This window comes from Sphaerodactylus townsendi, linkage group LG06 (assembly GCF_021028975.2).
Source record: "Sphaerodactylus townsendi isolate TG3544 linkage group LG06, MPM_Stown_v2.3, whole genome shotgun sequence".
Lineage (NCBI taxonomy): Eukaryota > Metazoa > Chordata > Lepidosauria > Squamata > Sphaerodactylidae > Sphaerodactylus > Sphaerodactylus townsendi.
The window spans coordinates 117,660,804-117,678,788 of record NC_059430.1 but is presented as its reverse complement, the minus strand read 5'-3'; the positions used below and the strand labels follow the sequence as shown (position 1 = coordinate 117,678,788).

General features: G+C 48.5%; 1 protein-coding gene across 9 annotated transcripts in view; it reads left to right on the top strand.

Annotated features, from left to right (window-relative positions):
* The window catches only part of MAG (myelin associated glycoprotein), an 87,795-nt gene that overhangs the window by 63,032 nt on the left and 6,778 nt on the right, over window positions 1-17,985 (top strand). For 7 of the 9 annotated variants that reach the window (XM_048499983.1, XM_048499981.1, XM_048499982.1 and 4 more), the window contains 8 exons: window positions 1,924-2,007; window positions 4,106-4,474; window positions 5,949-6,245; window positions 7,231-7,488; window positions 10,859-11,119; window positions 12,290-12,577; window positions 14,543-14,639; window positions 15,750-15,849. In XM_048499983.1, the coding sequence (XP_048355940.1) occupies window positions 1,959-2,007; window positions 4,106-4,474; window positions 5,949-6,245; window positions 7,231-7,488; window positions 10,859-11,119; window positions 12,290-12,577; window positions 14,543-14,639; window positions 15,750-15,849 (1,719 nt within the window). In that variant the 5' untranslated portion in view covers window positions 1,924-1,958. The remainder of the gene's footprint in view (window positions 1-1,923; window positions 2,008-4,105; window positions 4,475-5,948; window positions 6,246-7,230; window positions 7,489-10,858; window positions 11,120-12,289; window positions 12,578-14,542; window positions 14,640-15,749; window positions 15,850-17,985) is intronic. The other 2 variants (XM_048499988.1, XM_048499987.1) reach the window with 1 other exon arrangement.

Below are 17,985 nucleotides of genomic sequence, written 5' to 3'. Positions count from 1 at the left end.
CTAAGTAGGCTGGCTGTGGGTGGAGGGAAGATGTCCGGAGCAAAGCTGTGCTCACTGGCAAATCTGTCCTGCTCTGGCGGCGAAGCAAATTAAAGTTGTCCTAGAAGCGGTGTTGCTTGCCATGGAGAGAATGGAAAGAGAAAGTGGGGCTCTAGGAAATACATCCATACAAGAAATCTTGCCGCAACGGACATTAATCCCTGCAGTGCCGCAGACACTTTGTGCATAATCCGCCTCGGTTTGACAAATGTATTACAATGCGCAGATGATGTTGTGGTGGTGGTGGTTCCCTCACCATGGCCTATTGTGCATGGAGAGCTCTCCTCGGGGCTCTTCGCTCCACGGTGGGGTCTCCTCACATTTCTCTGTTTACATGTGAGGAGGCGCCACACTGCCTGATGCACAGCTCACCTGCCTCCACTTCCAGATGCCTGCTGCACAGCTCCACCTGCCTCCACTTCCAGTCGTCGCAAGATTGCCAACTTTGTTTTTAAAGGCCTTTAAATGTTTATATCATTACTTCTGTGTGATATCAATATTTCTGTGTTATAGTGATACTGTTGTGTTTTTCTCAAAAGCCTAATAGAAAGGCAAGAAGTTGGGGTGGTGGTGGGGGGGGAACCATACACATGTTCTCTTTCTCTGTCCAAGGAAAGAGGATTTTTAAACTGTTTTCAAGCCACTTCGAAAGGCCATAATCAAAAGAAGCAGATCCAGCTGTCGTCTGAGGGAGGGGGTGAACTCACCTGGGTGGGGCGCTGGCAGACTGTGTGTGCGCCCCGATGTGATCCTTTTCGCCACTCTCTCCAGTGGGGAAGTTCTGTTCTGTTCATGCATGTTCTGTTGGTACCGGAGTACAGCGGCTCTGCCCAGCTCTTCCCTCACTGCTGCTATGGCTTCCCCCTTCTCTCTTTCTCCCTTTCCCTCTGACAGTTCTCTCTCTGACCCAGAGCAGGGAGGGATAAGTGGGTGGGACCAAAAGAAGTGGAAGCCCTGAAGCAAGGGAAAACATTGGGGTCTGCCTGCTCTCAGAAACCTCAGGGCTTCCAGAATATGTAGCGTGATCCAAGTGTGAGCACATCGGCAGTGAAATCTCTGCCACGAAGGAAATGTACTCTTGCTGCACAGCAGAACACCAATATATAATCAGCCCATGTCATGGATTTTAGTTTGGGTGTACAGTTCCTGTTGGATTAAGTTTCCAGCAATCAGAAGGAAGAAGTACTTTGCATAGATTGGTTCATGAGGATTTGAAAAAGTCCAAAATAATAATGGGGGGGGGGTCCCATCCCCCCAAACACAGGCTAGATGAAGCCAGAGGAGGGATGGCTGTGATGATCCAGTGGGAGGATTAAGAGGGGTCTGTCCAAGAGCAGATGCTCTCGGATCAGGAAAATGCACAGGTGTGCTGTGGTGCTCATGCAACTTGCATCAACCAAAGCATGCACATGGGGCATGGCCATTACAGCCCAACAAATCCAAACTTCACCAGCTGCCCTTATGGAGTCCCGAGCTCTGTGTGCTCCCTTTCTAAAATGTTGGTTTTAGTGAGATTTTCCTGGGGCACACTTTGACATGGATAGCTTTATTTTTTATATTTTATTCATTTTGTAAGCTGTGCTGAGTAATTTATTTAGCATGTTTGCCCACAAGTACATTTCCCTTGGGAAACCCCTAGAAGAAATTTTGTTAAGTTTTTAAGCTGATACTGGACTCTGGGTCTTTTCTACTGCTATAGACAGACTAGCCCGGCTGCCCGTCGTGATCTATCCCCTCAAAGAACTGAGGTTTAGCTGCTCAGCGTGCTCCTTGTAAAGGTCTCTCCCTGCCACCTCTTGATGGAGACTGTCCTCTTAATTGTTCCTGAGAGTCCAGTGGTCTCTTGCACTTCAACTCAACCTTGTTTCTCATTCTCTCCTATAGACCAACCTTCTCATCATTCTTCATAAGTCCGCAACATGAAGTTCTTCTACAAGGCTCTGCCCGTCTTCTGGATGCTGTCGGAAGGTATTGAGATATTTATACCCTGTTTTTATTCCCATGGGGACTACAAAGCAACTCCTTCATTTTATCTTCATGTCAACCTTGGTCGAATCCCCACTACCATCTTAGCCAGGTTTCAGAACACAAACGACCTCAAACCTGGTTAGTTTGTGTTCTGAAACCTGGCTAAGACTGCAGGGGATTCTAATCAGAGGCTGCCCTCAAACCCTGGTTATTTTGTGTGTTCTAAAAAACCTGGCTTAAGACGGGGTAGTGGGATTCAACCGGGAGTTCATCCTCAAACCTGGTTAGTTTGTGTCTTGAAAACCTGGCTAAGACGGTAGTGGGGATCTGACCGGGAGGTCGTCCTCAAACCTGTTTAGTTTGTGTTCTGAAACCTGCCAAGACGGTAGTGGATCACCTGGGAGGCCGGCCCCTCAAACCTTGCTAGCTGCGCCTGAAACCCGCTGGGACGGTAGGTGGGGATTCCACCCAGGAGGTCAACCTCAAACCTGGTTAGGTTTGTGTCTCTGAAACCTGGCTAAGGCGGTAGTGGGGAGTTCAACGAGAAGGTCATCCCCTCAAACCTGGTTAGTTTGTGTTCTGAAACCTGGCTAAGACGGTAGTGGGGATTCAACCGGGGAGGTCGTCCCTCAAACCTGGTTAGTTTGTGTTCTGAAACCTGGCTAAGACGGTAGTGGGGATTCGACCCTAGTGTGGTGGGCTAGGCTGAGAGAGCGTGACAGGCCCAAGATCAGTGAGCTTCAATGGCAGACTGGAAATTCAGAGTTGAGCACCGCAGATCAGAGTGCGTCATACAGAATCTCTCTGCTACGTTCTCTGTTCCACCTACACAATTTGTGTACGGTAGCTCTTCCCACCAGTTGTATTACGTATGTACTACCAACACCCAAGTCTGTCCAGGATGACTAGGGACTCAGCAGGCTGACTGAACAATTCCCTGGGGCTGAAAACTACCAGATGTTTAACAACCTCCCCTGAATTGCATTCTCAAGTTCTGTATATACTCGGGGGCTGCATTTCACTCACTGGATCATGAATCACGCAGATCTGGACAGTGAACATAAGAACATAAGAACATAAGAACATAAGAACAAGCCAGCTGGATCAGACCAAAGTCCATCTAGTCCAGCACTCTGCTACTCGCAGTGGCCCACCAGGTGCCTTTGGGAGCTCTCATGCAGGATGTGAAAGCAATGGCCTTCTGCAGCTGTTGCTCCCGATCACCTGGTCTGCTAAGGCATTTGCAATCTCAGATCAAGGAGGATCAAGATTGGTAGCCATAAATCGACTTCTCCTCCATAAATCTGTCCAAGCCCCTTTTAAAGCTATCCAGGTTAGTGGCCATCACCACCTCCTGTGGCAGCATATTCCAAACACCAATCACACGTTGCGTGAAGAAGTGTTTCCTTTTATTAGTTCTAATTCTTCCCCCCAGCATTTTCAATGAATGCCCCCTGGTTCTAGTATTGTGAGAAAGAGAGAAAAATGTCTCTCTGTCAACATTTTCTACCCCATGCATAATTTTTTAGACTTCAATCATATCTCCCTCAAGCCAGCCTCCTCTCCAAACTAAAGAGTCCCAAACGCTGCAGCCTCTCCTCATAGGGAAGGTGCTCCAGTCCCTCAATCATCCTTGTTGCCCTTCTCTGCACTTTTTCTATCTCCTCAATATCCTTTATGAGATGCGGTGACCAGAACTGGACACAGTACTCCAAGTGCTGTCGCACCACTGCTTTATATAAGGGCATGACAATCTTTGCAGTTTTATTCTCAATTCCTTTCCTAATGATCCCCAGCATAGAGTTTGCCTTTTTCACAGCTGCCATGCATTGAGTTGACATTCCCATGGAACTATCAACTAAGACGCCTAAATCCCTTTCCTGGTCTGTGACTGATAGCACTGACCCTTGTAGCGTGTATGTGAAGTTTTAATCAGCAGCAGCATAAGACAAAATCTATATTGCAAGGCCAAATGAACAGGAATGATTACAGAGAAAGGAACAGACCCTCGGATATAAAAAGGAGGAGAGTGAGGACAAATGTGAGAGTGAGCTTTGTCCCCAATTCTGCTAATACCCTTTGTCTCTCTTTTCCAAAGGGGTTCTAGCTGGGCCCTGGAGCGCCTGGATGCCAGAGAACATTGTTGCCTTCGAGGGCACCTGTGTGGTCATCCCCTGCCGTTTCAACTACCCCGAAGAGCTGCGCCCGTCGGTTGTGCACGGCATCTGGTACTTCAACAGCCCCTACCCCAAGAACTACCCTCCCGTAGTCTACAAGTCTCGCACCAACATTGTCCACGAGAGCTACGTCGGGCGCACCCGGCTGACGGGAGACCTGAACTCTCGCAACTGCTCCCTGCAGATCACCCGCCTCAGCCCGGAGCTGACCGGCAAATATTACTTCCGCGGAGACCTGGGTGGCTACAATCAGTATACCTACTCAGAGCACTGCAACCTGGAGATTATCAGTGAGTACTGGGGGTGGGCGGGCAGGTTGAGAAAGCCAGAATACCAGTTCTGTGACTGGCTTCCTGCCTCTTCTCCAGTTGGCTTCAATGATGGGAGGAGGGAGCTGGGAGGAGGGGGAGCTTTCTGCTTTATCTGAATCAAGGGAGAGTACAGGGCTACTCGGTTAAGTGTGAGCACAGCCTGGAGCTCTGTGGATTTATGTTGAACAAATGTAGCGGCCTTATCCCAAATGAATTTCCCCCATCTATCAAGATTTGTACTGTCTACTCTGATCAGTAGAGGCTCTGTGGGTTCTCAGGCAGAGGTCTTTCACAATACCTACGACTCGATCCTTCTGAATGGTGATGCCAAAAATTGAATCTGGGTCCAGCTGCACACTGAACGGATGTAGCAGTGGCGTAGCGGTTAAGAGCAGGTGCACTCTAACCTGGAGAACCGGGTCTGATTCCCCGCTCTGCCACTTGAGCTTGGAGGCTTATCTGGGGAACTAGATTAGCCTGTGCACTCTAACACACACCAGCTGGGTGACCTTGGGTGAGTCACAGCTCTTTGGAGCTCTCTCAGCCCTACCCACTCCACAGGGTGTTTGTTGGGAGGGGGAGGGAAAGGAGAAGGGAAAGACCCTTTGGGTCTCCTACAGGAGAGAAAGGAGGGGTGTATAAATCCAAAATCTTCCTCTTCCTCTTCTTTACTACAAGGGTAAAGTCAGGACCACTGAGTAACCTTTCTTGCAGGGAAATCTATCCTCTGTTACTGAACTCATTGACAAAACCCTGATGAATCTCTTTTTAAAAAACCTTGAGGGTTTCATCAAGGGAAAGATTTTAACGGCGAATAAGATTTCAGAGAGAGGTGATGAGTTAGTGGTAGATAGTCAGTGTTTTAGACCCTTAGCAGGAGTGGAAGTGCAGAAGTGGTGCAGTGGTTAGGCATGGTGTAGTTGTTAAGAGTACTAGACTCTAATTCCCCACTCCTCCACAGAGTCTTATCTGGAGAACTGGGTTTGATTCTTGACTCCTCCATATGAGAAATGGACTGTCTGGAGAACTGGTTCAATTCTCCACTTCTCCATATAAGCAGCAGACTCTTGTCTGGAGAACCCGGTTTGATTCTCAACTACTTCATATGAGAAATGGACTCTTATCTGGACAACCAGGTTTGTTTCCCCTGCTCTACACATGAAGCCTGGTGGGCGACCTTGAGAGCCATCATGGTGTAGTGGTTAAGAGTGGTAGACTCTTATCTGGTGGACTAGATTTATTTCCCTGCTCCTCCACATGAAGCCTGCTGAATGATCTTGGTCTCTAGTCACAGTTCCCTCACAACTCTCTCAGCCCCACCTGCCTCACAAGGTACCTGTTATGGGGAGAGGGAGAGAAAGGAGTTTGTAAGCCGCTTTGAGACTCCTTACGGTTGAGAAAAGTGGGGCATAAATTCAAACACTTCTTCTTTGTCATCCCTTCATCCCCACAGACCAGCCCTCCATTGTGACCCCGCCCGAAGTGCTGGAAGGGTCGGAGGTTGAGCTGCGCTGCGTGGTGCCCGACAACTGCCCTGAGATGAAACCCATCGTCTCGTGGTCCAACCACGAAGGTCTGAAGGAGTACTCGGTCTACGGGCAGGTGGAAGAGGAGGGCAGCACCTGGTCTCTCATTTCCACACTCAAGTTCCTACCTTCGCGTGAGAACAACCATCAGGAGTTAGCCTGCAAGGTCACCTACATCAACACCACCTTCGAGTTTGATGCCTACTCCGCCCTGGATGTCAAATGTGAGTCCATGTTGCTAAGTGACTGTCACCAAGGCAACCCACCATTCTGGTGTTGGAGACCTCACCTAAAGTGTGCCATTCGGTGATCCCCATTGTAGTACCCTTGGGTGCCATAGTACTCACTGGCCAAGTATGCAGGAGGCCCCCACAGCATGCTGGCAACCGAATGCCCATGCAACAAACATTCAATGTACAAGGATGTTGCCGGACGTGGGGAACAGAAGTGGAGCATGGCAAACTTCCTTGTACCTACTTCTCATGCTCTCGGCTTTCCCCGCAGTAAGCAAGAGCACTTCAGGCTTGTAACTGATGCTGCAGTGGGGCAGAGAGGTGGCAAGCTCTCCCATCCGTAATCGGCCACGGATATGTTCCCTAGCACCCAACAGAGTCTTCCCCCCACCCACCACCAAAAAAACCCTCCTCTTTCGTGAGGCAAAAGTCCTGTCCCAGCTATCATCCAACTCGCTGGATCTGGAGACACTTCAGGAGACCTGAGGAGACCTCGTCCTTAAGTTGGCAAGGAGCACTCATTCAAAAACATCTCCCCCCATTCACAGAAGAATGGCTCGGCTTCAAACCTCCCAGAGTTTTGCAGCTGTCCCTCTGTGGAAGCCATTTGAAAGTGGTCCCCACTACCCTTTCGCAAAATCCTGAAAGTGCTCACTGTCTTAACAAGTTGAGGAACTCTGGTCCATTGTATTGTCGAAGGCTTTCACGGCCGGAATCACTGGGGTGCTGTGTGGTTTCCGGGCTGTATGGCCGTGTTCAGGAGGATCCTCTGAAGATGCCAGCCAAAGATGCAGGTGAAACGTCAGGAGAGAATGCTGCTAGAACACGGCCATACAGCCCGGAAACCACACAGCACCCAAACTCTGGTCCAGTTTGTCCCTTTGTTATTTTTTTAAAGCAAGTTTCTAGCCCCAACTGCTGCAGTATGAACTGAGGCAATATACCCAGACCTGACCTCTTCTGCTTTCCTCTGCAGATGTACCCCGTATCGTGCAAGCAAATTCCTCTTCAGAGGTAATACAGGGCTCGCCGGTGGTATTGGTGTGCACGGTGGACAGCAACCCCTTGGCCCTCATCTCTTGGCTCAGGGACGACGACGTTCTGTATGAAGCACAAGGTGGAAGCCTCACGCTGCATGTCGAAAACATAACCTACCTGCAAGATGGCATCTACACTTGTGTGGCTGAGAACATCTACGGGAAGGAGAACCATTCTCTGGCCTTGACCGTGATGTGTGAGTGGCTAGCCTCTGAACACGCAGGGTGGGGATCTGATTCCTGAAAGAGAAATAGGGTGCAGTGCTCGAGGGGGGGACTGAGATGCTGATTGTGTGGGATAAATTTATTTATTTATTTATTCAATTTAATATGTCCCTACGCGGCCTCTGCGTTCAGCGAAATTTCAGAGGTTAATTTGCTGGAGTTGTCCCTAGCCTCGGGATGTTGCGTAGCCTTCATCTAGGCCAGTTGAAGTCTTACAGTCTGCTCTCGCCTGCGGAACACTTGCCACCAAAGCTATCCGGCCCCCCATGTGATCTTGGAGAAGTTCACGCAGGAGCCCGTTGTGGCTAAGCACCGAATTGTTCCACTGGATGCTTGGAGAGGCGGCGCTGATGTCATCTCTTCCCTTTTTTTTTTTACACTCTGGACCCTCTAATTTTTATGGGGGCCCAGCTCTCTGGGTTTGTTCTTTCCAGGGTGGGTTTATGAAGTTTCACGAAGTTTTATGCTGAGATGCGTCATAATTTTAGCTTAATCTGCTGTTTTAAAATGGGGTTTTAATATGAAAGTTGTTATTGTGTTTGTTCATCACGCTTCAGAGCCCTTCGGAGAGGGGTAAGTGGTGGTATATAAAAATGATTATAAATAATGAATGAATGAATGAATGAATGAATGAATGAATGAATGAATGAATGAATGAATGAATGAATGAATGAATGAATGAATAAATAAAATAAATCAATAAAATAACATAATAGGACCGCCCTCACCCCGCGTGAAGGGCTCAGGGCAGTTATCTCACACACTAATCCAAACATAATACAATACAATTAAAAAAAAAAAAAAAATCGAATAAATCCCAAATTAAAATGCAATATGATGATAAAACAGTAGCATCAGTAACCTGTCCATAGTTAAACAATTAAAACAGATGACGTCTGGTACTAAACCCCGGGAGAGGACTGGCAGATGTTCAAATTAGCCGATGGCACAGAGGGCAACAAAGAGGGCGGAGTCAGCGGCCAGCCTCCCCAAAAGTCCGGCGGAACAGCTCGGTTTTACAGGCCCTGTGGAACTCCCCAAGGTCCCACAGGGCTCTGACAGCTGGTGGAAGAGCGTTCCACCAGGCAGGGGCCAGGGCTGTAAAGGCCCTGGCCCGGGTAGAGGCTAGCCGCATCAGAGAGGGACAAGGGACCACCAGTAAATTAGCCACTGCAGAGCAGAGAGGCCGACTCAGGACATAAGGGGTAAGGTGGTCTCGCAGGTATGGGGCCCCCCGGCCGTATAGGGCCTTAAAGGTCAACACCAACACCTTGAAGACAATCCGGAACTTTACTGGGAGCCAGTGCAGATGGCACAGCACGGGGGTAATGTGATCTCTAACTGAGCCACCCGTAAGAAGGCAGGCTGCTGCATTCTGGACCAGCTTCAATTTCCAGATCAGCCGCAAGGGAAGGCCCGCATAGAGCAAGTTACAATAGCCCAATCTGGAGGTGACCGTTGCGTGGATCACCTCTGAAAGCTTCACAAAAGTGACCGAACTGGCAGGATATCAATGTGTCCTGCACTTCAAGGGATGGCTGAATAATTTGTTTGGATGTTTTGAATTGGGTCTCACTCTGAAGCAATGGCCATTTATGCATCCACTGCTCACCCAGCGGATGTTTTCTTTGCAGTTGCTTTTCCCATTTGTTTTATTTACAGAGGAATTTTCCTCTGCAAAGTGTCGCTAGCCAACTGATTCACCATTTTGACCGCCCACACACACATACACACACACTCGCTGTTTCTGTGAAACTGCAATTTGGGGAGGTTGCCTGCCGTCTTTTTTGTTTTGCTGTCTTTGATCTAGTGCAGGGGTAGGGAACCTGCGGCTCGAGAGCCGCATGTGGCTCTTCTGCCCTTGCGCTGTGGCTCCACGAGCTGAGCCGCTGGCCCCATCCTTGCCCGCCCTGCAGGCAGCAGGGTGGGCGCACCAACTGCCTGCGGTTGTCTGGGCCGCGCTGCGGGCTTCCCCTCTCGCCTGCCCCGTTGGAGCGGGGCGGGCGCTTTCCTGGCGGCCGGCGAGGCCGAGCCGCCGGCTTCATCCTTGCCTGCCCTGCAGGCAGCAGGGCGGGCGCTTCCATGCACTTCTCAGAATGAGCGGAGTAAAAGGTAAAAAAAACCCCAATATATATAGTGTTATCTTTATTTTAAATGTCAAAAATTATTTGCGGCTCCAAGGGTTTTCTTTTCCCGTGGAAAACGGGTCCAAATGGCTCTTTGAGTGTTAAAGGTTCCCAACCCTGGTCTAGTGTTAGTTTGATAGACTAGGTCAATTTCTTGTCAATTTCACTGGGTCTATCACTCCAGTGATAGACATTAAATGTGAAAACTTTAAAAAGCTCTTCTGATCCTTATGAAAGGATGGCCCAAAGAGAGGGAGAAACTGCTGGGTTGTGGTTAGGGTAAGGTGGAGAAAAGCAAGAAAACCCAAAGAATGCTACACGTGCCGATCTCCTTTGCTTTCCCTGTGAAGGAAGAGGAACAGTCACGTTTTCAGAGCTCTTAAAAACCATGGAGATTCTCTGATCTGAAGACGGGGTGACTGCCGAAGAGGAGGATGAGTGTAAACAAGAATCAACCCTCAGTGCAATGTACACTCAATGTGAAGGAGATCACAAGATCAGCCCCCTCCCAGAATTTGTCCACTCCCAGGTTTTGATCGCTGGGGTGTGATGCCAGACGCCCCTTATTATGAATTATTAACTATTTATTGTGGAATGCTGCTGCTATAGTTTTAAGATTTGTATTTTAACTGGGGTTATTCGATTTGTTTTATTATAGTTGTTGTTGTTTTGTTGTACACCGTCCTGAGCCCTTCGGGGGTAGGGCAGTTTATCAAATCGAATAAATAATAATAACAACAACAACAACAACAACAACAACAACAACAACAATAATAATAATAATAATAATAATAATAATAATAATAATAATAATAATAATAATAATAATAATAATAATAATAATAATAATAATAATAATAATAATAATAAATGGCCAATGTTTTGAATTGGCTTCTGCTCTGCTCACTTCCACTTTAAAAAAGCCAGAAATGCAGTCATTTTGTTGCACCATAGTTTCAGAACTAAGACTTTTAGGATCACAAAAGCGATGCCAATGGTTCTTAGTGTCACCTGGACATACAATGCAAAGCCTACCATGGCCTAAAGATATCCTAACGGGTGCTAAAGCTCTCTTCTCATGTTGCTTTGTTTTGCGGTGTGCAGATATAACATTGGTCAGGTAATCTTCTGAAAATGTTTGAAAATTAGGGATTCTTCTTGCACTGCCTTTAGGGTAAACTATGTGTATTTCCCTTGACCTTTCCCCCCTCTGCAGATGCCCCTTGGAAACCCATAGTGAATGGGTCGGTGGTGGCAGTCGAGGGAGACCCTGTGACCATCCTATGCAGCACGCAGAGCAACCCTGAGCCCATCATCACCATCTTCAAGGAGAAGAAGGTCATGAAGACTGTGGTCTACAGTAATCAGCTGGCCCTGGAGTTCGCCTCCGTGACGCACGAGGATGACGGCGAATACTGGTGCATTGCCGAAAACCAGTTTGGCCAAAGCAGTAGCCCCTTCAACTTGACTGTTGAATGTGAGCATCGGCCTTAATGGTTTGTTGGAACACCAAAGGCCCTTAAAGCAAGTGAAACGTTCATAAAAGGGAGAGAGAGCATTAGGGCATGGGTAGAATGCCTGATTAAGCATGGAGCTGTATGTCTCCCTACCTTCCCTTCCTTTCCCCAGGGCTTCTGGAGCAACTGGGACTCACAGTGTTGCTTCACCATTCCTTACGATCCTTACTGTAACTGCATACACACTTGCGCTCAACAATAGTGGGCTGGATCCAGACTCCATTTTCTATGAGAAGAGAGAAACTTTCCCGCCTGTCCCCCTCCCTGCACTTTAGGCTACTGATCTCCACAAAATCCACTGATCTCCTGGGATTCAGGAGACCCTGAGAAAGACAGGGGGAGGGTGTGCAGAGGGAAGGGCCAGGAAAGTGGAAACTGCCAATTTAATCTCGATCCCACCCAATACAACCAAAGACAATGTATACCATGTTGCTTGGTGAGTGAGACACAGTTGCGCTTGAAAAAAAATGGGTGGCGATGACAATGCAGTTCCATGCAGAGGTACTCCGGTCTGATCCTATCAATAATCAATGAACTTAGATGGGAGTGATTCTGCACCACTAACGACTGTGCATTGCATGCCTCTGATGTAGTGGAATGTGAATCACAGGAGCCTGTGCTGAAATCAAATAGAGGTAATCTTGAGGCAGGAGTCCCCCAAGTGGTGCCCATGAGCACCATAGCATCTGCCAGTACCTTTCCTGACACTTGCCAAGAGTTTTTAGAAAATGGGTGGGGCAAAGGGAGCTTCTGCCCAGCAAGGTTTCGAATTGGCCACTGGAAATCTGATTGGCCAGTGGAGATTTTTAAAAACCTTGGTTTGGTAGCAGCTGTCACCATAGCACAAGGCTCTTCACTGTGTAACTGAAGGTAAGCTGTGGCAGCCATTTTGTGGCTGGCTCCGCCACCTGCAGCAGCCATTTTGTGGCTGGCTCCGCTGCCTGCAGCAGCCATTTTGTGACTGCCTTCTCCACTCTGTGTCAGAATTCCAAAAATACCCACAGGCTCAAAAAGGTTGGGGACCCCTGCTTTAACGCACCCGCAAGATTCCGGGTTAATTTTACTGCAACAGGCAAACATGCTGTAGTGCTGGAATTGTTATACTTGTCTCTTTCCTCCTTCTTTTCCAGTTGCTCCACTTATCCTCACCGAATCCAAGTGCACGGCCGCACGGGATACGGTGCAGTGCGTCTGTGCAGCGAAATCGAATCCTGAGGCCGTGATCATCTTCAAGCTGCCCAGCCGCAACGTGACGGTGAACGAGACCGATCGGGAGTTTGTGTATTCGCAGAGAACCGGCTACACAGTCACCAGCATCCTGACCCTGCGGGGGGAGGTGGACTCTCAGCTGTACATCGTCTGCTCCGCGAAGAACTTCTACGGCACCAAGGACCAGCAGCTCCATTTCCACCACTCCAGTGAGAGTCCCTCACCAGTAACAGTTCAACCTGCCCGTCATAGCTTTATTCCTTGATAAGATGGTCCACAGGCTGGAATGAGCCTGTGGAACTCGCTAACCGGTCCTCTGTTTTTCATTTCGTGTTTCTACTGCTCCTCACCGGGGTTGAGGGCCTGGCCACCACGTTTCCTGGTTTGGCCGTTTCCATCCCCAGTTTCCCCCAATCTGTTCTAAATGGTGAAGGGAACATCTTGAGGTTGCTGCTATAATCCCTGGCAGCCCCAGTTAAAGGATCTGCACAACCACGTGCGGAGGAAAGATCTTTTCTGCAGCCTGAGACCCCGGAAACCTGCCACCAGTCAGAAAAGCTAATCTTGAATGGTGTAGTGCAAAGGTCTGATTCATATAAGGCAGCATTAGGTATAATTGCAGATGCAGGTTTTCTTCCTAATGGGAACCCCGGCTGCCTTACGACATTGTCCGCCATTTTGTCCTCACAAGAATCACTGCGAGTTGGGAAAGCTGAGAGACAGTCCCCCGGCAAACTCCAAGGCTGAGTGTGAATTTGAACCAGGGTCTCCCAAATCCTATTGCAACACTCCAATTACAACAACACGCTGACCATCTCCTATGGTTATATGATGCAGGAAGTTCCAAGGGATGTGTTCCTTTACAAGGAAAGGACATGGGAGTATTTTTATGACATCTGTTTATTTAGGTACACAAGTTGAGAGTGAAGGGGAGCAGGGCACTTAAAACAACTCTTGCTCCTTCCAAAAAGTACACAGTTATGGCCTCTCCATGTCCCCGCTCCATTATCACTAAAGTTCTCCAGCCTTAAGCAAGAATTCTATCCTTCTAAGCCCACTGAGTCCAGTAGGTTTAGAAGGGAGTAACTCTGCTAAGGAGTGGACTCCGAGCTTTGCAGCTAACAGGACAGAAAAGACTCAGACCCCTTCCGCACATGCAGAATAATGCACATCCAGTCCATTTTCACAATTCTTTGCAAGTGGATTTTGCTATTCTGCACAGCTTCAAAGTGCCTTGAAAGTGGATTAATAGGGTATTATTCTGTATGTGCGGAAGGAGCCGCAGTGCTTCCTTTCCTAACTCCAAACAATTTTCCCTCTCTGGCTCCCACTCATGCATGCGCTATAGATCATAGTCCTCAGCTGTCATTGCTAATGAAAGGAACATCTGAGCAAGCATCTTCAGCTGGCTCTGGAAATTGCAACTGACCATCGACCCCTGTTAATGTGCAAGCAAGCTCTAGAGAAGATGACCACCACCACAAAACAGCATTTCCATATGCACTCTGAACCTGAGCAATGCCTTAGGCCGGGAAACAGCAACAGCAGGCGCTACGACCCCTTCCGCACATGCAGAATAATGCACTTTCCATCCACTTTCAATGCATTTTGTGGCTGGATTTTACCATGCGGAATAGCAAAATCCACTTGCATACAATTGGGAAAGTGGATAGAAAGTGCAAAGGGAGCAGCAGTGGCATAGGAGGTTAAGAGCTCGTGTATCTAATCTGGAGGAACCGGGTTTGATTCCCAGCTCTGCTTCCTGAGCTGTGGAGGCTTATCTGGGAATTCAGATTAGCCTGTACACTCCCACACACGCCAGCTGGGTGACCTTGGGCTAGTCACAGCTTCTCGGAGCTCTCTCAGCCCCACCTACCTCACAGTGTGTTTGTTGTGAGGGGGGAAGGGCAAGGAGATTGTCAGCCCCTTTGAGTCTCCTGCAGGAGAGAAAGGGGGGATATAAATCCAAACTCTTCTTCTTCTCTTCATTATTCTTATGTGCGGAAAAGGGCTACAAGTGCTAGACTTGGCTAGACGCTCCCTTCTCTCACAAAGGCCCACCTCACCTATTCCTTGGCTATGCTCTGAATCCTCACCTTCCCCCCATCTCCTCCCTCGCAGAACGACGAAGCCTTCTCGCCAATCCCACGCCCGTGTCTTTTTGTCTTTTCCAGACAGTCTGATGTGGGCAAAAGTCGGACCAGTGGGAGCAGTCGTAGCCTTTGCGATCCTCATCGCCGTGGTGTGTTACGTCAGCCAGACCAGGAGGAAGTAAGTCAGCACTGTGGTTGAGGTCATCACGGTTTCTTCCAACGGCAGGGCTGGGCAGCAGGGAGAAGCCCAGTAGCTGCATTTATTCAATAGAGCAATAAGCTTAGATATTGTTCTGGGAAAGACTCAGACAAAGAAGTGGTCATTCAAGCCTGGAGTCAACTACTTATGCTCAAAGGTGCCATGCCTGGTTACAACAGTGAGGTAGCGGTGTGGTTCAGTGGTATAGCATTTATTTGGCACGCAAAGGGCCCCGGGTTCAATCCCAGATCTATCAGTGGGTTGTATGAAAGACCTCCGCCCAAAACCTTGGAAAAACTGCTGCCGGTCAGAGCAGACAATACTAACCCTGATGAATCAATCCTTTGACTCGGGAGAAGGTAGCTTCATGTCGGGGTTCCACACAGCCGGTTCCACATTCAGCTCTCACACAAAACTGTCCCTGATCTTCCTCCCTCAAGGTTTGGCATGATGTTTTCCAGGAGAGATTTATCTATTTAGAAACTGACGAGCACATAAATTTACCCACAGACGGATCCTTCAGATCCCTTTCAGAACACCGAGGGTGCTGTCGGTTTCAGCATCGCTTTCCCTTCATACGTGATCGATTAGTCCTTTGCTTATACCCTTAGTGGAATTTTACAGATCAATCCGCAATCCAATTACACGGAAGTAATTGGTTTTGAAATTATTCTAGCCCCACTGGCAGTCGCTGAATGATGGCACACAAAGCAATCAAACCTTGCATTGTCTGCCCATCGCTGGCTGCGAGTGAGAGCCTTCAAGAAATATGGGCAAAGGGAAAATAATTAGGGATTTGTAAACAAGAGCGAGATTTGGCCATTAATCCTAATTGCAGGTTGCCAAATTGCCACCAGGTCTCGATTATGAATGGGCGCTAATCAAAGCTTGCAGTTATATAAGCCATCGGTTTAATAATTAAACAGCTGACTAATTATTGATCGCCCATGATTGCAAACCAGAAACTCATGCTAAGTAGATGAGGCACGTGGGTGTCTGGCTAATTATATCCAACGCACAGCCTGCTTCCAGAAGTGTTCGCTGGCCACGATTCCCCTTTTGTGACCAGAAACTTTTTTTCATTCCTAGGAAAAACATGAATGAAAATTCAAGCTTCATGCAGACAGAAAACCCTCCCGTCATCTACAGCGGAGACTACAAGACTCCAGGCAACCTGGAGAAATCGGAGGTACTGACAAAGGGAGCGCTAGGCGAGGCAGAGATTCAATAGGCTGGAAATGAGAAAGAGCAGAAGTAGCCTGCGTGGCGTAGTGGTTAGAGTGTCAGTCTGGGATTGGGGAAAGCCAGGTTCAAATCCCCACTCTGCCATGGAAGCATTCTAGATGACCTTGAGTCAGTCGCTTACCTTTTCCCTACCTCGTTGGGGTTTTGTGCAATTAAAAAGGAGGAGAGAACCATGTTGTAAGCTGTTTTGAGTCTCCTTTGGGGAGAAAAGCAGGATACAAATATAAAACAAATAAGCAATAATGAAATAAGCAGTATTTACGCCCTATGAGACATAAAGACCTGATCCCTCTTGAGGGAGTGCACGTATTTGCCAAATGACCAGTCCAAAGACCTGCCCTTCCATCCTTCAATCAGACCCCGAAACCAGGAGTCAGCCTTAAATCTGAGTTCTGGAAAGGAGTCAAAACCAGTTTTGAGTTGCTCTGGATAAGTTGCTCACAGATAAGAAATGAGCATGGGGGAAGCAAAAGATGACAGCAAGGGATAAAGCAGAGGGGAGTCAGAGGGCAGATCTTGGCTGAAAGATGCCGAAAGCTCTTCTGCTTTTGATAACTGGGAGAATCCAGCATTGTCTCCGGTCACAGAGGCTCAGCTTGGCAATTACACTAAACAGGGGGTTTTCACTAACCATTCTTTAGACATTTCAGAGGGTAGCCATGCTAGTATGCTGTAGAACAGCAACATTCAAGTCTGGTAGGACTTAGAGATCAGCAGGGTTTTCAGGTATAAGCTTTCAAAGTACGTCACATGATAAAGGGAACTTTGAGTCTTGAAAGCTTATACTCTAAACATCTTCCTAGTCTGTAAGACGCTACTAGACCCAATCCATCATTTTCAGCAAAACCATGGTTACAGCTTCCACCCATATAGGTAAGCCATGGTTCACACAGGTTAGTACGGTGTTGTTCTGCATCTAGTCAGCACACCAGATGCATCTAACACTCTAACTATGGTTCGTCAATTGAGACACCTTCCCAAACCACTGCTGACACAAACCATGGTTACCAAAGCCACTTCAGGCCATGGTTTCTGATCCTAGATTTCTGGGTGGTCACAACCTGGCTCATGCATTTACTGGCTCATGCACTGGGACAGTCTACCAAACCATAGCTTGGTTTTGTTAACTGATTTGGGGTGGGGTCCAGATTGAACCAAGGCTGAAAACAGCTGCAGCAAGCGATCTTTTCCTTATTATTTATGTACTTAAAGCCATCATCTCCCCCTCCAAAGAGCTCCAGCGTTGACATTTCCTGTTTTCTGTTTGGGCAGCCTGCAGGGCTAGATCTCGACACCCACTGGGTGGCAAAAGGGCTGGACTAGGGCTGGGGAAACCCAGGTTCAAATCCCAAATCTGCCATAAAACATGACAGACGAACAAGCTTAGGTCAATCTTTTTCAGTCTACCTGGAGTAAATATAAAGCTGGGGAAGCGGAGAACTATGTAAGGCTGTGGTGGCGAACCTTTGGCACTCCAGATGTCATGGACTACAATTCCCATCAGCCCCTGCCAATCGGCCATGTTGGCAGGGGCTGATGGGAAATGTAGTCCATAACATCTGGAGTGCCAAAGGTTTGCCACCACTGATGTGAGGTATCCCAAGGTCCTTGGAGGAACACATGAAGCTGCCTTCTGTCGAGAGAGGCCGTCGGTCTCTCTGGATCTCCTCTGACTGGCAGCAGCTCTCAAGGAGCTCAGGCAGAGGTCTCTCACATCACCTGCTACCTGAACGAGAGATGCTGGGGACTGCCACTGAGCCACAGGCCCTTCCCAAAGAAAAGGCAGGAAAAAAATGCATGGGCCAATCCAGTGGTGAGATCCAAAAATTTTAGTAACAGGTTCCCACGGTGGTGGGATTCAAACTGTGGCGTAGCGCCAATGGGGCTGGGCGTGGCATTCCGGGGGCATGGCTGGGCATTCCGGGGCGGGGCATTCCTGGGCGGGGCTGTGGCAAGGACGCAGCCGCTGCGCCGGTCCTTGGGCGGGAAACGAATGCACGCAGGCGCAGGCTGCCACGCACGCCGGTGCACCTCCTGCTAGACTGCTTCAAGTTCTGCGCGCTACTGCTGAGAGGAGGGG